Raw genomic sequence first — 24584 nt, 5'->3', positions numbered from 1 at the left:
GAGAGCCCTCCCCAAACCCCACCCTTCTATGGAATGTTAACAAGTAGACATTGAATATTCCTGTCTTCAGTTGACAGAATGGAAAAAATAAAGTTTGCATCATTTAATTCCCTCACCTTATGGATTGAAATGTACTTGTTTTAAAGTTCTGTGCAAATTAGAAGTTTTGTGAAAATAATTTAATTACATTTTGGGCCACTATGAGCCCAAAGAAGACAAACTAGATGAAGTTAAAAGCTCAGTGACCGATTGTTTCCCAGTTGGTAAGTCCTGGAAACTTCACAGGGTAGAGTAGGATGTAGCACTTTCTTTTTGCTATGCTTTGTGGGAGATTGTTCAGTATGTGTGAGAATTTTAAGAAAAGGCAATTAGGGAGGGGATTAATAATATAACCAAAGATAGAAGTAAGAAGTAAAAAAACAATCTAAAAATGATAGTGGTTAAGGAACATCAAGTTGTTCTGTCCTCAGAGCAAATAGTACTGTGTATCCAGTTGCCCCTTTTCCTGGAGGCAGCATTATGCCTCTCTTCCCAGTTTGTCTTCCTCAGGACTGTATTTTGTCAAATCCAGTTTACAACACTGAGGACATTTATAATGTAGTTGAAAGAATTTCAAAGTTCTTGATTCTTTTTTTTTTTTTTGGTGGGGGTGATAATATATATGTAGAAGTGTACACTTATGTACAGTTTAAAATAATATAAAATGAGTATCCACGTAATCACCATCAAAATCAAGAAATAGAACAATGCTAGTACCCTCAAGTCCTATCCTTTTATCCGTTTCTTAAAGAAAAGGGTTTTTTTTGCCTATATACATATCCTTAAACTACTGTAAATACATATACGGTCTGTTTATAACTTTATATAATTGGAATTGTAGTGTATTCCTTTGTGTCTTTTTCTTTTCACTTTATATTATTTTGTAAGATTCATCCATATTATTTTATGTAGCCAAAGTTGATTCATATTCATTGATACGTAACCCACTTTATGAATGTCCCAAAATGTGTTTATCCATTGTAATACTGATAGACATTTGAGTCATTCCCAGTTCAGGGAAGTTATGGAAATTCTACATGAACATTCCTGTACATGCTTCCTGGTGCACAAGTGCTTGTACTCCTGTAAGATATATGGAAGTTGAATCACTGGCTCATAGGATATGTCTATCTTCACGCTGAACAGTTTTCAAAAGCGGTGCTATCAATTTATACATCTTCAGTTTGAGAATTCCTGTTACTCCACAAACCTACCAACACTTGATATTATCAGACTTAAAATTTTCTGCCTATTTGATGAGTGTGTAGTAAAACCTCAAATGTGGCTTTTATTTATGTTTTCCTAATAACTAAAGAAGTCAAGAACCTGTTTGTATGTGTGTTGGAAATTTGGACATCCTTTTGTATAGGGTTTCTTGGTTTTGTCCTTTTTTCTGTTGGGTGTGTGCTTTTTCTCATTGATTTGTAGAGTTTCTATTTATTCTTTATGATGTCTTTTAATATATGGAGGTTTTAAGTTTTCATGTCAAATTTATCATGATTTGGATTTTACACAGATTTTTAAAACATGGACCAGAGAGACAGTGGTCTGAATATATGTTATCGCTGAAGTATCTGGTCTATGTTGTGCAGATTCAGATGTTTTTATGCCCATATTTCACAAATAGATATTTACCAAAACATCCCCTAATTCTTTTGTCCTTCCCTCTCACTCAAATGTATTACATAGATAGCTGTTTCTGAATTTTAAATATGGATATTGAAAGGTTTTCTGTATCTATTTTGCTTTGCAGATGTCTCTGCATAAACTTAGTAATAATGTTAGCAGCCCCCTTCTCCCAGTAACTAGTTTGGTTTTTACACAGTAAAGGGATGAGACATCTTTCTCTTTCTTAAAAATTTAACAGTTTATTAAAGTGGAAAGTAGGCTACTTAAATTCTAGTTATATATTCATGCACTTAGAGAAGAGTTGGATTTTTACTGATTATTTAGAATCTGTACATTTTATTTCTTGGATCATAAGGCATCCACTAATCCTGTTGATTTTTTTCTTTCTCCTAAAGATCCCTCATGTCCATGATCCGGAAGCGATCCCACCCCAGTGGCAGTGGTGCTAAGAAAGAAAAGGCAGCTCAACCGGAAACAGGTAATTCTCACCCCACCCCTTTGGTTAACTTTTTGTTGATGGTGTACAATTTTTCAACAGTAGACATACTTGTTAGCTCTTTGACTATGAACAGATTGTTGGGGAGAAATGTGAACTTAACAGCTATAAGAATGAACCAAAGAACAGTCATTGTCTTCATGTAGCTTACTGTCTAGAGCAGGTAAACGCTCACACATATCACTGGAATGTGAGGGATGCTGGGAAATGTGTTTTCATTAAGGGGTGAGGTACTTTGGGGTGTAAAAGAAAGAGAGGAAGTAATTCCAAATAAGGATTTGGGGAAAGGTCTTTAATATATATATATATATATATGCTATATTTTCTGTGCTATACAATCACCACTCCTTATGTTTATTTTTTTAAATTAATTAATGAATTTTTGGCTGTGTTGGGTCTTCGTTGCTGTGCGCAGGCCTTCTCTAGTTGCGGCGAGCAGGGGCTACTCTTCGTTGTGGTACACAAGCTTCTCATTGCAATGACTTCTTCTGTTGCGAAGCATGGGCTCTAGGTGCTCGGGCTTCAGTAGTTGTGGCACGTGGGCTCGGTAGTTGCAGCACGGGGGCTGAGTAATTGCGGCTCCTGGGCTCTAGAGCACAGGCTCAGCAGTTGTGGCGCATGGGCTCAGTTGCTCCTCAGCATATGGGGTCTTCCCGGACGAGGGATCCAACCCGTGAACCCTGCACTGGCAGGCGGGCTCTTAACCACCGCGCCACCAGGGAAGTCCTGGGGAAAGGCTTTTTAGAGTTGATAGCAATGAACTGAGACTTTGTCAAGCACTTTCTATGTTCTCTCCAGTGCTTTGTACTGGAGATACAAGACATAAAGTCACATTTGAGTGGGGCAGACAGGAAGTAAACATGTAATTACCAGTGCAATATATAATTATTTAAATACATTTTTTTGATCAGTACTGTGGAGGAGTGATTATCAGTACTGATCTAAGAGATTATGGAGGTGGACTACTGGTGTCAGCAAGTGATGTTTAAGCTGAGTAGTTGTGGATTTAGAAGGTCTGGGTATATATGGTAAAATAGATCACATAGAGGGGCAACAGTTCAAAGGTCCAAACTGGGGAAGGAGCTTGGCATATTAGGAAACTGAAAGAAAGTTGATATTACTAGAACATGGGGTGCAAGTCTACTAGGTAGACAGGAGCCAGATTCTAGAGGCGGTGGTCAAGATTTTGATGTTTATCCTAAGGGCAGTAGAAGTTTAAGTAGGAGTGTAACATGATGAGATTTGTCCTTTGTAAAAAGTTACACTGGCTACGGTGAGAGAACAGAGAACAGACTGTACAGGAATGAGAGTGGATGAGGGAAGACTGTTGCGCTCATTCAGGTGAATGTTGATGGGGCTGAGCTGTGGGTGGTATAGCAGTAGAGAGAGAAAGAACTGGATAAATTCAGGAGCCGTTTAGGGAGGTAAAATTCACAGGACCCTGTGATTCTTTGGAGAGGGAGAAGCTGAGGATAATAGGAAGAGATGGGGATGGAGCGAGAAGAGGTTTCCTGCTGAGCAGAGGCCCCAGGTGGGTAGGTGCAGAGTCAGTGCACAGAGCTGTGGGCAGTTTGATGTGGGCCCACGCTGAGAGCAGAAGCTTGAAATGCTGGCCCCAGATCTCGGGCCTTTATGCCTGAGGACCGTAGAACCCAAATGAAACTCAGCAGTGTTTGTTCAACCTGTTTTAATTATGGAGCATGGTAGGTTAGCCTGGTTCAAGCCCAAATGGGTGCAAACTTCTTGGCCCCCTTTTCCTGCCTCCAGGTCTCCTTGCCCCGCCCCAGCCATTTTCATACCTCTGCAGTGCCGTGTTCTCAGACACCAGGTCTCATTATGTTGTCCTACACCTTATCCCATTTCTGTGCTTCTCCCTGCCTCAGAATAGAATCTCAAACCCTGTCTGCTTAGAGATGGTTCTCTGCCTTTACTCTAGCCTCATTTCTCATTACATCTGTCTCACCTTATGGCTGGCCCCTTACGTCTAAGCCTCCTGTGCATTTGTTCCTGTCTTTCCTCATTCCAGAATTGCCCTCCTGCCCGTCCCTCTAGCAAGGTACTGTTCTAATTCCGTGTCTCCCATTCAGGTTTCAGCATATTGTCTGGTGTGTTCCCAGTCTCTTCCTCCTCTTCCTTTCTTTATGAGTATTAATAATCCAGAATGAATGGCTCATTACTGTGTATTGCTGTAGCAGTTCACTTCAAATTGTCTGGCTGTGAGGATTTAATGTCCCACCCCCCAGCCTCTGCTCTGGTGTTGGGGTTATTTCCACATCTCTCCCCCGAACAGATTGCAGGCTCTGTGAGGGTTTACTTCCCTCTGCAGCCTCCCACAGCTTTCACGCATATTGAATGAATCAAAGTTTAGACTTGGTCTTTCCTTCTTAGCAAGAACCTTGCAGCACCATTACAAACGAAAGCTGTTTGATTTTATCATCTGTATGAACTGACTTTCTGCCCCTGCCTCCTACAGCCCCTTGTAATGCAACTAAAAGGCAAATTCTGCTTTGCCAAGGCATTGCAGGAGTTAGAAGTCCTGCCTTTGGTGATTTGCAGGGCAGCCCTGCTCTTGGGTTACTGGCTGTAAGCCTTCCCTGACACTGTAATTAAGATTAAAATTTTGTTTGTTTCAATCTTGTTTTGGGAAAATTGGTTAAGTCTTAGAGGGTCGAGAAGGCAGTCAGAATAAAATAAATTCCCCTTCTCAGTAAATTACATTATTAGCTTATCAACCTCAACAGCACCCTTAAATTTAAAAAGATGTGTTCTAGAACTTATTAACTCCCAGTATTAGAAACCATGCAGTTTTCCTTATGAAAATGATATTTCATTTACAATTCATGAAATGTGGCAGCATTTCCCCCCTCATCCTTGAGCTACTGAATTGTTACTTTGGGAATCTAAGTAGTTACAGACACAGAAGTTGATCAGGAGATTTTTAAACTGGGGCCACCCTAAAATCATACTGCCTTAAATGATAGATACCATAGCCATACTTTGCTCTCTCTGGCAAGGTAGTTTATAGTGTTTTGTTAGTCATTCACACTAAAAAATAGTTGTTGAATGGATCAACAGTGATTAAAGGCATGATGAATGAATGTAGAGCATCAATATTGGGGTCATCTGAGACACTTTGGAGTTTGCATTTATAACATAGGAACCAGTCCCGCTATCACAGTGTTTTCTTATATTAGCATCGTATGATGGCTTTTGCTATACAGCTGGTATGATTTTCAGAGCTTATGAATGGAGAAACTTTTATTGTTGGGTTATGACTCTTAAAAACCTTGATTGTAGGGAAGGTCTGTGAAATATTTTAGAAGTAGCTTTAAGATCTAAACACAAGAAATCATTACATACTTTGCAGTTAATTACTCTAATTTTGATTAAGAATGCATTTATTGGACAAGTTCTGAGATTTGAGAGGTATGCCTGCTGTTTATCATATATTTAGGTCATTAATTTGTTGATATTTTCTTACCTCAGTTTGCTAATCTGTAGAATGGGAATAATAGTTCCTATTTCATAGAGTTGTTTTAAGAATTATGAGTCTCACAACATGTAAAGCATTTAGAGTAGTGCCCATAACATAGAAACTATTCAAAATGTTACCTAAAAAAGAAAAAAAAAAGGCATGGTACCAATCACCCTGAAGGGCAGAAGTCCTCATTCAGCAGGCTCTTGTGATCATTGTAGTTAAGGAAATTTTCTTAACTTTATGACTGTAGGTCAAATCCAAACTTACTCAACCATGATATGTTCTTTAGAAATTTTGTGCATCACGGTGCCATAAGATTTTTTTAATGCCTTTTTAAAAATGTTATTGAAAGAGAAAAGTAAACCTGTGGCATTTAAAAATTCATTTTAGTTCCTCTAGGTAATACCAAAAGGTTTTATTGAGCAATAAGGTGATGGTTTTGTCTGTAGGTCTTTTTTTTTTTTTTTTTTTTTGAGGAACTAACTTATTTTTCAAGTGGGTCTTAAAATTTAAGCCTCAATTAATTACATGTAGCTTTCCGATCCAAGACTGACATGGAAGCACTAACTCAAAGAACATTTGATTTTATTTTCCTGTGGCAGTTCAATAACATTAGACCCCTTGTCTTCATTTGTCCCTTTTCTTTAATCTCCAGTATCCTGCATATTTCTGTTGTCCCCCTGATTACATGCTTTTGTGAGACAATTACCAACTGCGTGATTGCAGAAAAGAATTACAAAACATACCATGAGCTCTCTGTAGGTGATTCTTGCAGATTTATTAGAACTGCTTAATAGTTCAGAAGTTCGTATAGATTGCATTTTGCTAGTTCAAAAACAGGGTCAGTGAGAGAGAAAGCTTGTGTAGCTAACCTAGCCATTGCCCTTGTGTTGTGCCTGAGTAGGGAATCTGATAAGAGTGATTTCTTTTCCTTAAGACCAATTAAGCCTTTATGTTTGAAAAAGACTGAGAAAATTTTATGAGCCTGGTTTATAATCTGTACACAATACAGATAGTGGCACTTCTCTGAATTATCACTATGATTCTGGCAAGCAAAGATAAGAAACTACTTTAAATTCCTGTTATGTTAGATGCTGCAGCAGACTTGAATGGTGTTGACCATAATTCTCCATCTGTCTGCCTTAATTAGTTTTTGTTTTGTGCATTTAATTGAGTTTTAGTCATTCCTTACAGAGTGCTAATCTGTTTGTAGGCGGTGTTCCTGTTGCCATGCAGCTCTTCCCAAGTCTTACTCAAAATGGCAGCCTTTCTGAAAATCGAATGTGTTTTGAAGATTTTTTTTTAATTCCCAGGAATAAATTCCATACCCATACCAGGTGCTTGAATGACAGATATGGGTCTTATTTCCTCTGATTTTGAAAACGGTCAGCAAAAGGACCATGTAGTGCATAATAGGTATTCAGATATTGAATAAGTGAGTCAGTGAATGAATGAATGAATGAATGAATCTCTGTTCATAGTAATTTTCTTGTCTGTTCCCTTGTTGATGTTTGTGAGCCATCAGCAGAGGCTGCCTTAGAAAATACTGCTTAAGGGCACATAGTTGATCAACCCACAGTTTTGTTGTCTTTTCGTTTATTGGTGGATAAGTTCTGACCTTGGTGCCATGTCTCCCATGTTGCCTCACAAAAGATACTCTTTTGACTTCTGGAACTGAAAAATGCTGTTTGGATATTGAGAAATTTGAATTCCCAGCATTTCAGTGGCTTCTGAGGATGACAACACTATTTGAAACCAGGACTGTATCAGAAAACCTAGGTTATATGATGAATATAGCAGTGATCCCATCACAGTGATGTTGCAGAGTGGAGGATAATGGAACCTTCTGGATTCTCTAAGTTGCTCCCCTCGGCATGTATAAGAGGAATAGCTACCCAGGGTTAGAGTGAAGTCTGCCATATAGCAGTAAAAGAAGCCATGATTTCGGCCTCCTTAGCGCAAAGCCTGACACGACTGTGAATTAGCTGGGGGATATAGTTGTGACTGCCTCCATTTAGGAGCCATTCTTTTGAGGTTTAATTATTTCTGCTCAAATAGTAAAACTATTGATAGCCATTTAAAGCTCGAACTTCAACAAGTCAGTCAGTAGGTAGATGCTTGCTGAGTGCCTACCATATGCCTGCCCCACAATGTGGAGTCTGTTGGAGGGTCTTTATGAGATATTTAAACTTGAATGTATTGGATACAGTGAGTTAGCTGGAGGTAAACACAAGATCTAGAGCTGCATTAATGGTGATAAATGTTCCAGAATGATTTGGTGCTTTTGGTTAAGCTGTTGTGTAAGAGACAAATTTCACTCTTCTGACCAACAAGTCTCAGCTCACCTCAGTTGCATTCATCTAGTTGATACATATTTCAACAGCTTTATTGTTTTTGCAGCCAAAGAGTGTAAAGATTAAACAATAGACAGTTGAAATTTTTTATCAAATTTAATTACTTAACTGCAGTCATTTCTGGATGTATGTTTTCTTTTAACATTGACAATTTTAAAAGACTTGAAAAAGGTTTGCTTAAATGTTTCCTTCCCATGTGATTCCTAAACAAAAGATGGCAACTTAAAAATAGATTTTATCTACTTGCTGCTCATCTTTTGACTGTGGATTTCTTCCAACAGGTAAAAAAATCTCTTTGATCTTTTATTTTCAAATGGGCTTTTTGATAGTTAATCCTGCTTTAGTTGGATTTCTTTGACATAGGTTATACTATAAGTTACAAAAACATCTTTGAGACAAAAGTGAATGATTATTTGGAGTTAGGTACAAAATTAGGTTTTTAGAGACCTGGAGAAATTCAGGTATGTTATTATGCTGACAAACGGAACAAAAGGTACTTTGTTTAACATAGATGAAACAATATTGATTTCCAGGCTACAAATTAGACCTTAAATTTTATAACTCTTATTTCTCAAAGCAAATCTCTTATTAAAAGGTTTTTATTAAAAAAATATTGCTACCTGGGAGCTGTTAACCTTAGTAAATTATTGGTGTTTTGTGACTCTGTCTGAAAAATGACTGTGGTTAATTACATAGTGCAGTCTCTCTAAGTCACCAGAAATAGGAAGTAGTTTTCTTGTAACATAAGATGATTTATGTGTGTGTTCTTTGAATAGCTGAAGAAGTCACAGATCTGAAGAGGCAAGCAGTTGAAGAGATGATGGACAGAATTAAAAAGGGAGTTCATCTCAGACCAGTTAATCAGACAGCTAGACCCAAGGCAAAGGTATGGAATGAGTAAATGCTTTTTTCCCCTGATGTTTCTTTTTTTTTAATGTAAAAGTTTGAAATCTGATGAAAGCTACATCAGAATTGACTGTCGAATCTTGGGTTAAGGCTAATGTGTCGTAAAAGCCTTTGCTTCATACAAGCACTTTTCAGAAGGACTCTGACCCATAGGAAACCTAGGTCACTACAGAAAGTAAGTCCTGTGGTTGCAGGGTGCTGCCGTCTCCTTGAGAGGGACATTGATATGAACTGTTATACCAAACAAGTAACAATTAGCACGCCCTTTATTTTCGTCAATTCCTGGTTGTTGTGTATAATTCAGCAAGTATTTATTGAGTATCTACTATGTGCCAGGTACTGTTTTAGGCACTGGGAGTAAAGCAGTAAACAAGACACAAAGATCCTTGCCTTCCCGAGGCTTCTGTTTTAGTGTGGGGGGGAGGGGAATCTGAGCGTGGGGATCACATCATATACCGTAGCAGACCTAAGAGAACTTTTGAAAAACAGTGAGGTTTGTAAGATTGTTCCCATTAATTTCACAGACCTATTCCAGGTCACTTCAAGGAGAAAGTTGTGTATCTGTATCATCAGCTGTCTTCTAAGCTAGACCACAGTGAGCTCCAGGGTCTGTGGAAGTACCTAGTGTCTAGTTCAGAGCTTTTCCTTCCCCTTGTATATCTGTCCCATTTAAATAGACTCAATAGTAGAGTTTTTGACATTTTTCTTGAAAAATGTTTTTTCTTTCCTCACTCTAATAAGGTGTCAGCAGATTGGTTCTCTTTCTTCTTCCTCTTCCTTTAAACCAAACTTTATGGTCCTTTCTGACTCTCAAGGATGCCCTCCTTCAGCTACTTCAGTGTTCCTGAGTGTCATGACTGTTCACTAGAAATTCTGCTGGGCTTTTAAAGTTGCCACTTTGTCACAGGCAGACAAGATAACTGGACAAGGCAGGAATGGCCATGGTGTGAGCTGTCCAGGGAAAGGGGGTTGGGAAGAGGGAACGAGCATTCCACGCCAAGAGAAGATTCACATCTAGGGAAATGGAAGCTTCAGCCAGCTGTGGAGAGTAATTCAGTCTTGTGCTAGAGCTCTGAAAGCAAGTGGGCAGAATGTAGAACTGGACGAGAAGCTGAGCGTGTAGATAGTTGGGCACAGCTCTTTCAGTGCCAGTGTCTGGTGAGTGAGTGAAGAGCACTGCTGTTGGAGTCGGGTCCTTGCACTATCACCCAGCTTCCTGGGCTTCTTCTCCATAAAATACCCTCTCTGGCTCACATGGTTGTTGTTAGGGTCAAATGGAGTAAAATGTGAAACCACTTTAAAATGCAGAGTCTAAGTAGAACCTTAGAAAAGAATACATTTTTATGGCTTTCATGTCACAACTAGTTCGGAAAGAATAGCAAAACCAAATTATTACCAGAGAAAAATGCAGTGTCGTAAAAGAAACAAAATTAGTTTAGAAAGAAAAATGTTGAAAACTTCTTAAATCGTAAGCAGTCAGTGTTCTGTATGTACTTTCATTTTCGGTGTATCACTTTGTCCTTTTTCTTTCTTGCCGTGACTCTTTCAACAGTTACACATTATTTAATGTCAGTTCAAACTCTGGAGGACAGCTGAACGAGGATCAGTGGACAACTGTTTTGTTTTGTTTTGTTTTGCTGGAAATCATTAAAACTGTGTAGATACAGTGGTGAATGACCTGGTCAGTAACCTTTAAAACAAATCGTCACTGCATGCCTCAGTGCAGACTTCTTCCCCCAGTGCCATCCGTACTTTCCTGAAATGTCACCAGTTATGAGAGTGTGCAGTCAGAGGGCAACTTGAGTGGCATGGCAGCCCTTTTGCGTATGCCTTTAGGCAGGGTGTTTGCTCAGACGTCGTAACGTGTCGCCGAACAGCTCACCTACAGACGTCAAGCCCGCCTTGCGAGCACTAGTGTGACTGCGTGTCACTGAAGTCCTTGGTGCTGGTGGTGGCGCTGGTGTGGCTAAGAGTAGTGTCCCAGGGCTTCCCTGGTGGCACAGTGGTTGAGAGTCCGCCTGCCGATGCAGGGGACGCGGGTTCGTGCCCCGGTCCGGGAGGATCCCACATACCGCGGAGCGGCTGGGCCCGTGAGCCACGGCCGCTGAGCCTGCGTGTCCAGAGCCTGTGCTCCGCAACGGGAGAGGCCACGGCAGTGAGAGGCCCGCGTACCACAAAAACATAAAAAAAAAAAAGATTAGTGTCTTAGAGCTTTTGACTGGCACTTGTGACTGCCGCTGATGGCATGTGTATTTCACAGAAAATGGAGGCTGTGAAAGTTGAACACCTTAGTCTAATTTGTACGTGAGCAGCAAACCTCTCTCTCTCTCACTTTTTCTAACTGTATGTTTTTTTTGTTTGTTTGTTTTTTGTTTTTTGTTTTTTTTTTGCGGTACGCGGGCCTCTCACTGTTGTGGCCCCTCCCGTTGCGGAGCACAGGCTCCGGACGCGCAGGCTCAGCGGCCGTGGCTCACGGGCCCAGCCGCTCCGCGGTATGTGGGATCCTCCCGGACCGGGGCACGAACCCGTGTCCCCTGCATCGGCAGGCGGACTCTCAACCACTGCGCCACCAGGGAAGCCCTAACTGTATGTTTTTTAAAATTGGAATAGGGTCTTATTCTTTTATTATCTTTTGAGAGGAAAGAATTATAGGTTGCCATTAATCACCTCCCATCTCTTGATGAAAGATTAGCCTTGCCTCTTTTCTAGGAATGAGAGGCCTGAGTGATTCCTTTCACTGTGCCTTGCAGGTTTTCTCTTCATCTCCTTTGTGAAAGGAAGTGGTACGGGGAAGATCAGAGGGTTTTTTTTCAGCCATCTTTTCATTGTGGGGTCCACAGAGTCTGTGGTATTATGGGGCAGGCAGGTATTACCCAGAATTTCATTTCAAATTATTTTGTTCGTGGTGTAGCCAGATGAGAACTGGGCTTGTAATCGAGACACCTGACTCAAATACAGAATTCCTCAAAGTGTAACTTTCCTCATAAGTAAGATGAAGTACTTGGACTGCACGCCCTCTGAGGTCTTTTACTGCTCTGATAGCCGGTGATGCTAACACTCTCCTGTAATCCGGGTTCTCTGCTGATCCCTGTCGTGAAATTCATGAAACTAGACGTGCCAGTCCTCTGTAAGCTGGCCTTGGCCTGGAGCTAACGGAGCTGGGAGAGGTTTTCTGCCCTGTTGCTTGCTTTCTGCTCTGCACTGCTGCCTTCCTAGTCCTCGCTTGCTGGCTCAAGCCCAGCAATGAGAGTGGGGAGAGTTTATTGTAAAATGTTCTGAATAATTTGGAATTAAATCTTTGAAATTTAATGTTTACCAAATCTTTTCTACATATGATGATGGTAGGTAACAAAATGATGTGTAGAAGATGGTAGCTTGACTCTTACCTCTAAGTTTCTATTTAACTGCTCCTTGGGAGCACTAGCATGTCTAATATTTTTTCCTAACTGTAAGACATAGACCTAATTTTTAAAAATGTAGTCAATATAAGCTACCAACACTTTGCCATGTAAAAATCTTTGTTGGGTATCTTAAAACTGAATTACTCAGTCATTTTTCTTCTTTTTACAATTGTAGCCAGAATCTTCAAAAGGCTCTGAAAGTGCAGTGAATGAACTAAAAGGAATACTGGTAAGAATAGATCTCAGTTTATTATTTAGTTAATGGGAAAGTGGAAGAATATTTTAAAAATCTACTGTTATGAATAATTGGTTTTGATATATTTTATTTCCATTTACAGTAAGCCTCATTACTTTTGATAGTTTACTTGATTGTGCTGTGGACTCCTCCATTGGGTGTGTTAATAATGTATCAATACTCTGCTGTTTCTATTCGAAAAGAATGGGTACACTTTCCCCCAAATCATTGTTCCCTGTTCTTGTTCTCCAATACTTGTATTACAACTTGAAGATAACGTATCTGGCCACATGTGAGGATCAGTACATGCTTATATAGTAGATATATTATAAATATAAATATAGTAAATAATGTTATAAGTAAATCTATACATAGATTATAGTAGATTTATTTATAAGTAAATCTACAATAAATGTAGTAGATAATAGTATATTGTATAGTAGTCTCTCACATGGATAGTGCTTAACTTTGGGGCATGAAAGTGGAATTCTTGGCACCTAAATATAAATCAGAGCTTCTCCCCAGATATGTTAGCATCAGAGTCATAGTCTGCTTTTCTCACAGTTTTGAAAAGTCATGATAAATTTGGATAATAGAAGTTCCTTTCTTTATGTTACGAATTTCACTTTATAAAAGTAATTCACGTCCATTAGAGAACATGCTTAATGCCCATCTCTAGTCATATTTCTGCTTTCCAGAGTATGAGCTTTTGCCAACAAAATAACTGAGTAGTGCCCTGTCCGACAGTTTCTGTCGGGAGACAAATGCCTCACTTAGAAAATGTTTTGGATACTAAGAGCTTTATTCTCAGATCTTGTTACAGTCTCAATACCAGTTATTATGCACAGTAAGTCAACAAACATGGGGGCGGAGGTAGAGCTAATGTTCCCATGTTCGTTGTTACTGTGCTAATTATGCATTGCATGCAGACATCCACATAATTGTGGTAAACAACATTATTTTCATCAAACGTGAAACAGTAGACTTAACTCGGAATGGCTTAATTAGTTTGCTGTAGTTTTTAGGTGAGTGGAATTAATACTGAAGAGAGGTATGTAGCACTGGCTAACAGTAGTGGTCTACCTACAGAATAAAGTATTAAAACCATGGAAAAAGTATGTGGTTATTATCTAATGGATTCTTTGGTGAGAAAATTTTGTTATCCAGTGTTCTGTTAAGGAGAATGCCCTATGACAGTCCTTTTTGTTGTCTACATTGTAATGCTAATTTTTGTTCATGAAAATGCCCCCAGGGGCATTTGGAGGTTCTAGGGTTATAGTTCTGATCCTCAGTGAAAGAGTAAACTTCCCTCAGTTTGTTTTTTAAATCAGGTTTATTTGAAAAATCAGACATCTACATGAGATACATATGATATTTGATTACTCAAGGTACCCCACTTCCTGATAATGCTGGTTGGTAGCAAGTTTACTGAAAATCACAGCATTGCTTTTAAAGATCATGTTCACTATACAATCATACTCACTATAATTTTGTGCCACTTCAAGGAGAGAAATCTGTGAACAGATTTTTGTGGAATAATTTACAAATTATAAAAATTGTCAAAACATCTTTCTTGTCTTCAAATTGCCCCCATCCTCTTTTGTCCTGGATTTATCATTAGATTTCTCTACCTTACATGGCATTAATGTGTATCACTAATAGCTGTTATTCTTTGCATTAAATTTTTTTGAAGTGGAACTCACTATGCTCTCCCCTACTCTTCTTTGCCAAATGGCAACTTTCCACTACTACCACAAACGTTTCCTTTGAGGGGTGATGGATCACTTGTAACTCCCAGTCACTTGGGGCCAAGCAACCATACAACTTCTTTTAGGAGAGAAAGGAAGCCCCTATCAGATGGGGCTCTATTGGTGCTTCTTGCTGGAGTTCAGACTATTAGTATTATCAAAATTTAGTACCCAGCAAAGTACATGACACGAACCTCACAGTTGTGGCATGTGAGAAATAAACATGAAAAGAACATAAAAAGTCTACAGATTGTGTACTGAAGTGGAAAGTGAGCACCTGTACCAAGAGATGCCAAGAAACCAAGAAGCCCTGTGTTCAGTTCTACTGCAAAACAGAAACCAGGAATGAACTCAGTCTGGGGGTGTTTTTGCTGCAATGAAACTGACCTGAGTTGTAAGCCTACTGCTGAAACTTAGCACATGGTTAGAAAACACATCTCGTGTTTGGGGGAGTTGGAAAACCTCACTATCTTTTGAGTTGTACACTTTTCAAGCCAATTTTTAAAGTCTCAGTGTTGACTGAACTTATTTTTCCAAGTCTATTTACACTTAATTTTTAAAGTTGTGTATTTTGTGGATAAAAAATATATAGCTATTTCTCATAGTCACACAAGGGTTTCTTTTTTTTTAGGTTTCGCAAACCTCTTGAGCCACATCAGCCATTTAAAAGCCACTCTAAGTGGAAATGGGCATTTCCAAAGAATAAATCCACAGAAATTAATCAGAAAGTCTCTTTTCAAGTTCAGTTGCCTCTAAATCAAAGAGACAAGAACAACTTTTAAAAAATTCACTTTTAGGTCTTTTTTGAACATCTTCAGTTTTTCAAATTATGCAAGAATTGTTGAATAGTTAATTTTGCTCCCTGACAATTAGAGTTGTTGGTATTATGAACATTTAACTAACATGGGGATTAAGACTGTTAAATGATGAAAGCGGTTTGGAGTAGAAATAGAAATTAGAAAAGTTAAGTTCAAGGTCCAGCCCTATCACTGACTTACTGTGGGACCTGGCCCAAAACGCCAAGGATCACTGATTTATAGGATTCTCTTTTCTGTGAAGTGAAGGAATTGTATGTACCACGTGGTGATTTGTGATTTCTCTAATTTTATGATTATAATATAAGTAGATAATTAAGACAGTCTTGGTACTTTATTAGCTGAGCTCCTTTATCACGTCAGTTGAGATCCATGCAGAAACCTTTCCTCCATAATTGCCTCCATATTTAAAGTTTGCTCATATACTAACCTGGTCAACCGCCTTGGTCAGTGAATGGAGAAAAAAGTTGGGAATTCAAGGATTAGAACTTGGAAAATGAATTCCTTCAGTATCAGGTGCGATGAGAGGATAGCTTACCACAGTCAGGAGTTTGGGGAAGTAATGCGGTTATCCAAACAAAAATAGAGAATCTTGTGAAAGGTAAATTCTTCAATAAAAGATATCCTTGGAAGGTATATGTGTATGTACATGTACATACACACATACACAGACACATATCTTTTTCTTGAATTAACTCTAGCCATTGGGAAAATCACATAGAATGTCCTTGATGTTCAAACAGTCTGGTAGTTTGAGTGATTTTAGTAAGGGCCATAAGTTTTTCTGTTTACAAATGATAGAACTTTTTAAAAATTATAAACACAAATGACTTGGGAATAGTTTTTCTAATACATTAAAAAATTTTTATCTGAATTGGTTTTAGTTCTGTTTTCGTTACCTTATCAGTGTCAATCCTACCTTACTATATAACTCTTTGATGAGTGGGTACAGATCTGCATTGCTAACTGTTAAATGAAGAAATCATCTAATTTTTTAAATGATAAAATAAGCTATTATAGTGTTACATGTAATATGATTTTCCTTTAATGTATTTTATGAATTTTTGTAATAAATCCAAAGTAGAAAGAGGTTCTTCCAGGGGGAAAGTATCAGATGCCTGATTAAAATACGAGCCTTAAGAATTTTACACATCAGTTTTGGTTAGCTATGACAGCAGAGGAATATAATCTCCTAATCTCGTTAGTCAGTTTTCCCAACAACAGACTGCTTTTCTATAACTGTGTGCAGTTAGGGAGAAAAACACCTTTCTAACTGAAACAACATAATAACCTATATCGTGAGATTTGTAACTACCTAATTTTACAAGCTACTTTTTTTGTTTTATAGGTTAAAGAAGAAACATGAGTTACCATTTTAGCTAGTAGGATTCTTAGAATCCTTCAGGAAGTTGGCAGGGGCAGGGAGCAGGGTTAAGGCAAGCCCATAGTGAGCTGAAGTGACAAAGGCTGGCCTACTTGTTAGCCTGGGTGGACAAAGGCTGCCTTCCGACTCTGGCGTGAAGTCTGGCAAGTTATACCTGACTTGAGGTGCTGATTTTCTCTGATCAAAAGATTGTGGTTCAGCTGGGTTTTTATTCTCCACTAAGCCTGCGGCACAGCTGAGGAGGGCTCTTTCAAAGAAATGGTGGGCATTTCTTAGAAAAGAAAATGGACCACTTGTAACGGTGGGGTACTAAATCCTTACCCCTTAAATCTACGAAGAAGTGTGTCACCCAGTGTTCTGTACAAACACTTGACTGGTAATGGAGATAGAAAACCGTAGCTCTCCCTCCATAACATACTTCCTGGAGGAGCCAGGGCAGGGGAGCACTGCCTGGGTCTTCCTCTGTCCTCTTGAAAGTCAGTACGCCTTTCAGCAGGAGCACAGCATTATGGTATCTCTTGTTTCCTTCAGTGTCTTCCGGGTCCTGAGTAATCCATTCATTCACTGCCTCCTCTGTTCAGGAGTGTGGGATTACGGCGCCGGCCCTTCCTTGCCTCCCTGTAGACTATAGCCTTTGCTCTTTCACAGAGAAGCGAGGTGTGCTCAGTGCAGCACCTCCTGGGTTAGGCCACTGGAGAGCGTTACGTGCTTCCTTCGGCAGCACGCCTTGTCACCAGGTGTGCGGCCAAGGTCATTCTCTCTGAAGAATCGGCCACATTTTTCAGTGCCGCAAGGATTTGGGTCAGTAACTCATGGCTGCCATGTCAAGATAACCTTCTAAGGTGAGTTCAGTATATCTGTTTTCTTCTCCGCGTGGTCGACCAGCACACATCAGAATCTTTAATCATCAATGTGCAAGTACCTTCCCACCACTGAATTTCATATAGTTAGCCCATCAAGAGGTATTCTTGTGCTGTTCTTTTGCTACGAAAGCTAACATCTTACATCATCAGTAGCATCTTCTTAAATGATCCAACACTGTGTGTTAAAGATATGCACATTAAAAATACATATATAGCAAATTCATTTTAGTTCCTAATTCCATTCAAATTCTGGTAATGTTTTGGTGGTTTGACTTTTATATTCTTTTGTGTATTGTATTAAGACATTAACCTTTTTGTTTTTGTTTTTGTTTTGTTTTCACTTTAGGGGACACTTAACAAATCCACTAGTTCAAGAAGCTTAAAATCCCTTCACACTGAAAACAGTGAAACTGAGTTAGAAAGGATTTTGCGTCGCAGAAAGTTGACAACAGAAGCAGATAGCAGTAGTAAGCTGGTTTGAATTTTCCACGGTTCTACTCTTCCTCTCTGAAGCATCTTCCTTTAAGTGTCTTTTTAACATAAAATGATCTTTTTAAAATTATTATTAAATTTTTGTGTGTGAATGAGAAGTATTGGATGGCAAAGGTACTTATGGGTATCTCATAAGAGTGCTTATGTATTTTTATTTATTGGTATGTTTATTTATTTGTAGGGAATCAGGCTTTTATGGATCTTGTTTGCTTAATGCAAGATGCCCTTTGGTAAAGACATCCGGGATAGACTTTGGCAACAATGTAGCATTGAGTAAAGGCTCCGGAACCAGAAGGCATGAATTTGAATCCTAGCTTTGCAGTTTACTGCTTGCCCTTTAAGCAAATTACTCAACCTCTCTGTGCCTCAATTTCTTCATCTATAAAATGAGGATAATAAAAGCACCACCTCATAGGATTATTCTAAGGATTAAGTCAATATATTTCAATATATCAAAAGTGCTTAGCACTGTGCCTGGCACAAAGAACCCAATAGTTAGTAATAATAGTCGCAATTACAAATCAGTTACAAATGCAAAGAAATCATCTTTATTTTTCATATCCATTTAGTTTATTGTCCCTGCCTGTGAATCAAGTGAATGAGAAAGTGCAGCTCTGTCATCAGCTATAAATGGCCATCTGAGCATCTTGAGATCACAGTTTGCATTGGTATCATGATATGCATGTATTAGACTTCAAAGTGTGTTTCAGAACTCACTTTGTATGTCTTCAGTTTTTTTTCCATCACCTTGATCATGGGAATTAGCAGAAACCTTTATGAGGTTTTCCCCTTGTTGCCAGGAGGCTGCTTTTGAAAAACTACCCCAAACTAAAATTAATAGCAACCACAGCTAATGTACTGAATCTTTTAGACTCTTGTTCAGTCAACTCCAATTAGTCTATCGTAACAGTTTAAATTTGCATTGTTGTCATGTCTATCAAGTTTAAATTGCTAGAATTTTAAGGATTTGGGTTTTTGATAATCAAGCTCTAGCTTTCATATAGGGATTTACTCAATGGAGTAAATTGGTTCCTTGAACCAGAAGCAGCATAATACCAGCCAAACCGTTTTTATAAAAAGATGAAGACTTTGTGCCCTTCTTTAAAAAAAAAAAGTCATTCAGTTTTTAGTTTGTTCTAGAAATTCTGCTGTTAGTATCCTGTAAGAATTACCACCACCCCACGCCCAAATAACCAACTCTCAGGAAAACTAAGGGATGCCATAAGAGACTTTTTTTCCCTTTATGTTCGCTTTACAAGAATTTACCAGCCTCCATAATGAATTATTATTCATTTGTGACTTAGTGCTGTGACTTTTCCAACATTTCATCCTGAAAGTATTCATGTAGTTGTCATTAATTTTTAGGACTTTGCGAATGCCATTTTTGTGCTCTGTCATTTACATTTTGTATTTTGCCACTGACCTTTTTGTTCTTCCAGAAACATTCTTACTTCACTCACTTGGTCAAACTTGCAGCACTCACTATTTCAGAGTTAGTTTTCCATGGGAGAAATGAGGAAACATTTTTATTTTAGTCAATATGAAGATTTGAATATTTCAAAGTGTGGAGAAAGGTAGGAACACATTTTATGGACATGGTGAGACTCATTTTACTGATTATATTCCACCAGTATACAAATATTCAGAGTATCATTTGAGGGAAGTTAGAATAAGAGATACATATTCAATAGAATCATTAATATTTGGATAGAGAAATAAGAACTGTGTAATTGGCAGGATGGAGAGGAAACATACTGAAGGGAGTGACTTGTAAGTGAGCAGAAATTTTCTTTTGAGCTCCCTAGTAGCCAAATCAAAAAAAAAAAAAAGGGTGTGTGGGGGGGGAGAGGACACAAACTTACAAACTCTATCATCTAGTAAAAGAAATAACTATTTTTTTTTACATGGTTCAGATGTTTTGCAAGCATCAAACTGGCAGAGGTATTTACTATGTAATCTTTTTATAAAGGTCATGGAATGAGAAAATGAAAATTCCAGGGGGCAAATAAGATGCTAAAATAGCACAACTGCATAGTGGGAGCAAATTACAGAGATAAGTTTGATAGGTTTGTTCCTCAGGTGCATTTGAATCTCTGAGATTTTTTTCTTCTGCACACAAAGGGTTATGGAAAGGCTAAAGGTGAGGTTACAAAGTGGAGAAAGGAAGCATCATAAGTGAGGCAGAGGCAGCCTGAGGTTGGCAGAACTCATATCCCAAGTTAGTATCTCCCTCAGGGGCCACAGAAACACCTTTTTCTTTAGAATTTTTCTTACGGGACTAACTGGTATTTCCTTGATTTACCTAGACTGTGGGCTACAAAACTGACATTTCAAAGAGCAGCAAGTGCCTCTTGGAAAACATTGGACTGCTTAAATAGGATGCAATAATAATAGTGTTAATCATCATCATCATCTTAAACATTAGGCATTTTCCTTTATTTCTTTTTGTATGTAAGAAAAATAACAGCTCTGGCTCAGCTCACCCACCCTCCCTCCTTTTGAATTGGCTTCAGTTGCAGAACAGCAGCCGGCGTTGGTGTGTATTCAGAAACAGATCTTGCTTTTCTACAAGGACAGATTGTTTAAAGCTGTCTATAGTATTGCAGTCAACAGTTACCCAAGGGCTGAGCAGAGCTGCTTGGAAGCACATCTTATGTTCAGCTTCATATTTATACTTTGAGGAATGAACTTTCTTGATCTTTCTGCCCTTTTCTCTTTACCCCCACATCCCCATGCAGCGTGAGGCTTGTCACAGGCAGGAGGGAAAGGCCTTTTGAACCAGAATATTCTATCATGTCACAAATTTGTCTGCTCAGACAGTACAGAAGAAATAAATGAGAAAGGCAGACACTGATGCTTTGTGAGCTGAGGCTTTCTACCAGACCCGGGGGATCTGTGTCTCCCACGTGGAGTAAGTCTAGAGGAGCTGCAGTAACAGAATGGCTGCACAATTTCCAAGCCCCTCTTAGATAGGTTTTTCAAATTAGAACTTCATTTTTGGAGTTCATATGTTTGTTATACTGCATCTGACACATTCATATACAAATGTAAGAATAAAATTCCAAAGCCTAATATTAATAATCAAGGATTAGCTAGCATTTTGGATCGTACCCACCAGTCCTTTCCATTATAGGAGATGATCTGACATTTCTTAAGGATATAGAGTCCCAAGTTTTTCTTTTTTCTTTCTTCTTCTTCTTTTTTTTTTTTTTTTTTTGCGGTACGCGGGCCTCTCCCTACCGCGGCCCCTCCCGCTGCAGAGCACAGACTCCGGACGCGCAGGTTCAGTGGCCATGGCTCACGGGCCCAGCCGCTCCGCGGCATGTGGAATCCTCCCGGACCGGGGCACGAACCCGTGTCCCCTGCATCGGCAGGTGGACCCTCAACCACTGTGCCACCAGGGAAGCCCAAGTTTTGCTTTTTTCTTAGCGGCACCTTTCAAGGTTGTTCTCTAGCTTAATTTTTTAGAAGTTCTAATTTTATTTGTACATTTGTGACATTTCATAAATTGCTTCGTTTTAAAAGGATTCCTTCTGAAGTTTCAAGAAAGACATACTAGAATCTTGCTTTGAAAAAACTGTCTAGGATAGTATCTTCCTAACTGAAGATAGAAAAAAAGTAATGATGGAGCTTAGCTTCAGTGCATAGAAGTTTTAGACTGATATGCCAATAATTGTAGTGACAAGGCCTATTACAGTTTTCTGATCCTACCCAAAGAGCAGAAAAGTCCAAAAGGTAAACAACCAAACTCTTTGCCACTTAATTTTTATAATCCTGTGTCTGTATTTTAATAGGAAATAAACCCACTTACTTCTCAATCACATTAAAATGAAAATGTTCATAAAAGCTATTTAAGGCTCAGGAAGCCTTCATGAGCCTTTTAAAAAGAGCTTTTTGACATCATTCCATTTTCTGTTTAAAATCAGAGCTGAGTTTTGGAAAGAATTAACTCTTGAGAGGCCAAATGATTCAAGTAGAGCTGTCAGAAAGCCATGCTCTGTGAGAAGTAAAGACTTCACAATTCCAGTATTACTAAAGGACTCTGGTCAGTTGAGGAAACCATGGCCTGGGGTTTTAGAGTTTGTTAAAGGTCTGTACACAGTTTCTCAGCGTGGTCCTGAAAATCAGTAGTACCACCAAAGCAGAGCAGATTTCTAATAGGAGCATTTTCCAGCATGCTCTTGAAATTTTAACAAAACTTGGCCTTTTCACTTCCTGAGGGATTTTCAGCTCATCTGTTTTTCAGTACCATATTAATAAGCATCGAACAGAATTATTAAACTTGAGGTATGTGTTTGGTTTTAAGGTCCAACTGGAATATTAGCCACCTCAGAGTCCAAATCCATGCCAGTGTTGGGTTCTGTATCCAGTGTAACAAAAACAGCCTTGAACAAGAAAACTCTGGAGGCAGAATTCAACAGCCCGTCCCCCCCAACACCTGAGCCAGGTGAAGGGTCGTGTAAATTGGAAGGATGCACAAGTTCCAAGGTTACATTTCAGTAAGTAATGATGCTCTTTACTAAGTAGTGTATAGAAGAATCTGTGATGACTAATTTGTGTGTTACTTTGCTTTGTTTCTCTCTAGATAGAGATTTCGATTTGGTTAGCCAATAAATACTCTTCTTCCTCTGTTTGATGAACCAACTTTTGGTTCCAGGCTCCTAGCTTAGAGGTCTTATTCTGATGCAAAGCAGATATGTATAAAGAGAATTCCATCCCTAAACTGGTTTGGTAATCAGATTCTTCTTCTACACAAAGAATTGACTTGGATGATCCTTATTCAGCATCAGAAGACACTTAATCGTTCTTTCAAGATTAAATACTTAGATCATCCCTCTTAATGGTTCATGAGCAGCCAAAGAAGATATTAGATCTTCAAACTTACTTTGAAGGGTATGTTTTTACAACCTTATTTTCTGATTCTCAATTAAAGATGTGCCTTAATATTGCTCTATTCTGAGACTGAAAACACGCTATGTAAAGAGTTACCTATATATGGCTTGAAAGTGGCACTTTGATTGTCAAAGAATTAATCCTGCTATTGAATGTGTTTCAGACAGATCTGGTGGAGGATCAGTTTGTTTTATAACAATGGCAGGCTCTTTTTGAAATTAGTCTAGTTTTGCTTTAGTTCTCTTGCCAGGATGTCAGCTCGTTTGTCACATAAAGAAAAGGAAGAGGTGAGACAAATCAGATCAGCAAATATTGTAATCACGGTTAATTAAACCTTTGATTTCCTGTTCTATCAGGGGAGAAAGAACCCTTTTTTGTAGCTATACCTGTCTTAATTTAAAAGGTGAAGCCTGGACAAATGAAGTTGCGATTCAATTTAGATCTATTTTTGCCAACTGGTATTTTCTTCCACTCTTGCGTTTCTCTTATTGGTACTATTAACTTTTTTTCCCCTCTTTTGGAATGAATGACCTTCTTTGCTGATTTACAGTTTTATCTAATTTCATTGTGTTTAAAAAGTACATTTTCTCCTGCAGTCATGTGTTTCCTTTCTTTTGACTGGAGTCATTTGAACAGTTCTAACAGAAAGATGATCTATATTCATTCTTCGTCTGTCCTATTAAATTTGTTTAGCACCTGATTTGACACCAACAGTCTGGCTACATTTGAACCAGTATCCAGACACAAAAGCAATTTGGCTGAGAAACTTAGTTTCTGAGAAATGCTTCAGTGTGTGTGTGTAGATTTTTTTTTTCCTTTACCATTTTACACAGATAATCTTAATCAGAAAATACTGCAACTCCTTCCTTCTTTTGTCTGCCTTTTATTCTCCAAAAGTAAGTGGAAATTACATTTCCAAGAAAGGAAATGAAATAATTGCAGGCCCAAGGTCTGCAAAATGTGTGCTGAATTGACAGTGAAAAGGATCCATTTGTTGACAGACACAGTTGTTAGATGCCATAAAGGCCTATGTGAAGCTCAATTTATTTCTCATCTTGCTTGTTCAATGACTGTTTAAGAGACATGTTTCAATTTAATTTATCTACTTAAAGTACTAATACAAATACTCTGTGCTGCTGTATTAACTTTTAAACTTTGTAATCTAATGCTTGATTATTCAGTTCTTGACATGCTTTAGCTGAAATAACTAACGCCATGCATTTTCATATTGACAGTCATTTAGCAAAGAAGAGTGCCTTTCTGAAAAATGTGTTTCTTAAGTACAATTAGACTATCCAAATGAATCCAAGTATCTTGTGTATGTACATGGTAATTATTCACTTCCCAGACGTGCTTCATTCATTTATGTTTAAACCTAGCTTTTTACTGAGTAAAAGAAGTTTAACTTAATGTAGTCATATGTAAGCTTTAAAAGTAAAAACTCATGTGATTTCTCAGGATCCCCTGAAAGAGGTTTAGCTACCAGGAATGAGAAGGGTTATTTTCAGGCTGTTTCTGGCTGGCTTTGGCTAGCAGGTTCATTCTGTTATACTAGCCATAAGGTAGAGGCAACCACATTGTCTTACCTCATAGACCTGATTTGTCACTTTGCAGTGAGATCAGCAGTTAAAAAGTGCAGATGTTTCCTTTGCTTTTAAAAAGTGCCGTTGCACTCTGGTAATGGCACCCTTATTTTGATCTGTGGCGACACCACCATAGTGTTTTTCAGGTGAGTGGTATTATCGGCTCTTGACAGGGAATCAAGGTCAGGGAGGATATCAATCACAGTAGGCTCTAATGCATTACATTATTGCGAGCGCGCACACACACACACACACACACAAGTCCCTG

General features: G+C 38.6%; 1 protein-coding gene across 7 annotated transcripts in view; it reads left to right on the top strand.

Annotated features, from left to right (window-relative positions):
• SHTN1 (shootin 1) overlaps positions 1–24584 on the top strand; it is a 106398-nt gene that overhangs the window by 64724 nt on the left and 17090 nt on the right. For 5 of the 7 annotated variants that reach the window (XM_082641600.1, XM_082641596.1, XM_082641595.1 and 2 more), the window contains 5 exons: positions 2064–2146; positions 8773–8882; positions 12479–12532; positions 17695–17815; positions 22147–22339. In XM_082641600.1, the coding sequence (XP_082497726.1) occupies positions 2064–2146; positions 8773–8882; positions 12479–12532; positions 17695–17815; positions 22147–22339 (561 nt within the window). Of the gene's footprint in view, positions 1–2063; positions 2147–8772; positions 8883–12478; positions 12533–17694; positions 17816–22146; positions 22340–22598; positions 22705–24584 lie in introns of those variants that run through there. The other 2 variants (XM_082641597.1, XM_082641601.1) reach the window with 2 other exon arrangements.

This window comes from Mesoplodon mirus (genome assembly GCF_964341445.2).
Source record: "Mesoplodon mirus genome assembly, chromosome: 2".
Taxonomy (NCBI): Eukaryota; Metazoa; Chordata; class Mammalia; order Artiodactyla; family Ziphiidae; genus Mesoplodon; species Mesoplodon mirus.
The sequence above is the reverse complement of the archived record's forward strand: the minus strand, read 5'-3'. Positions and strand labels throughout refer to the sequence as shown.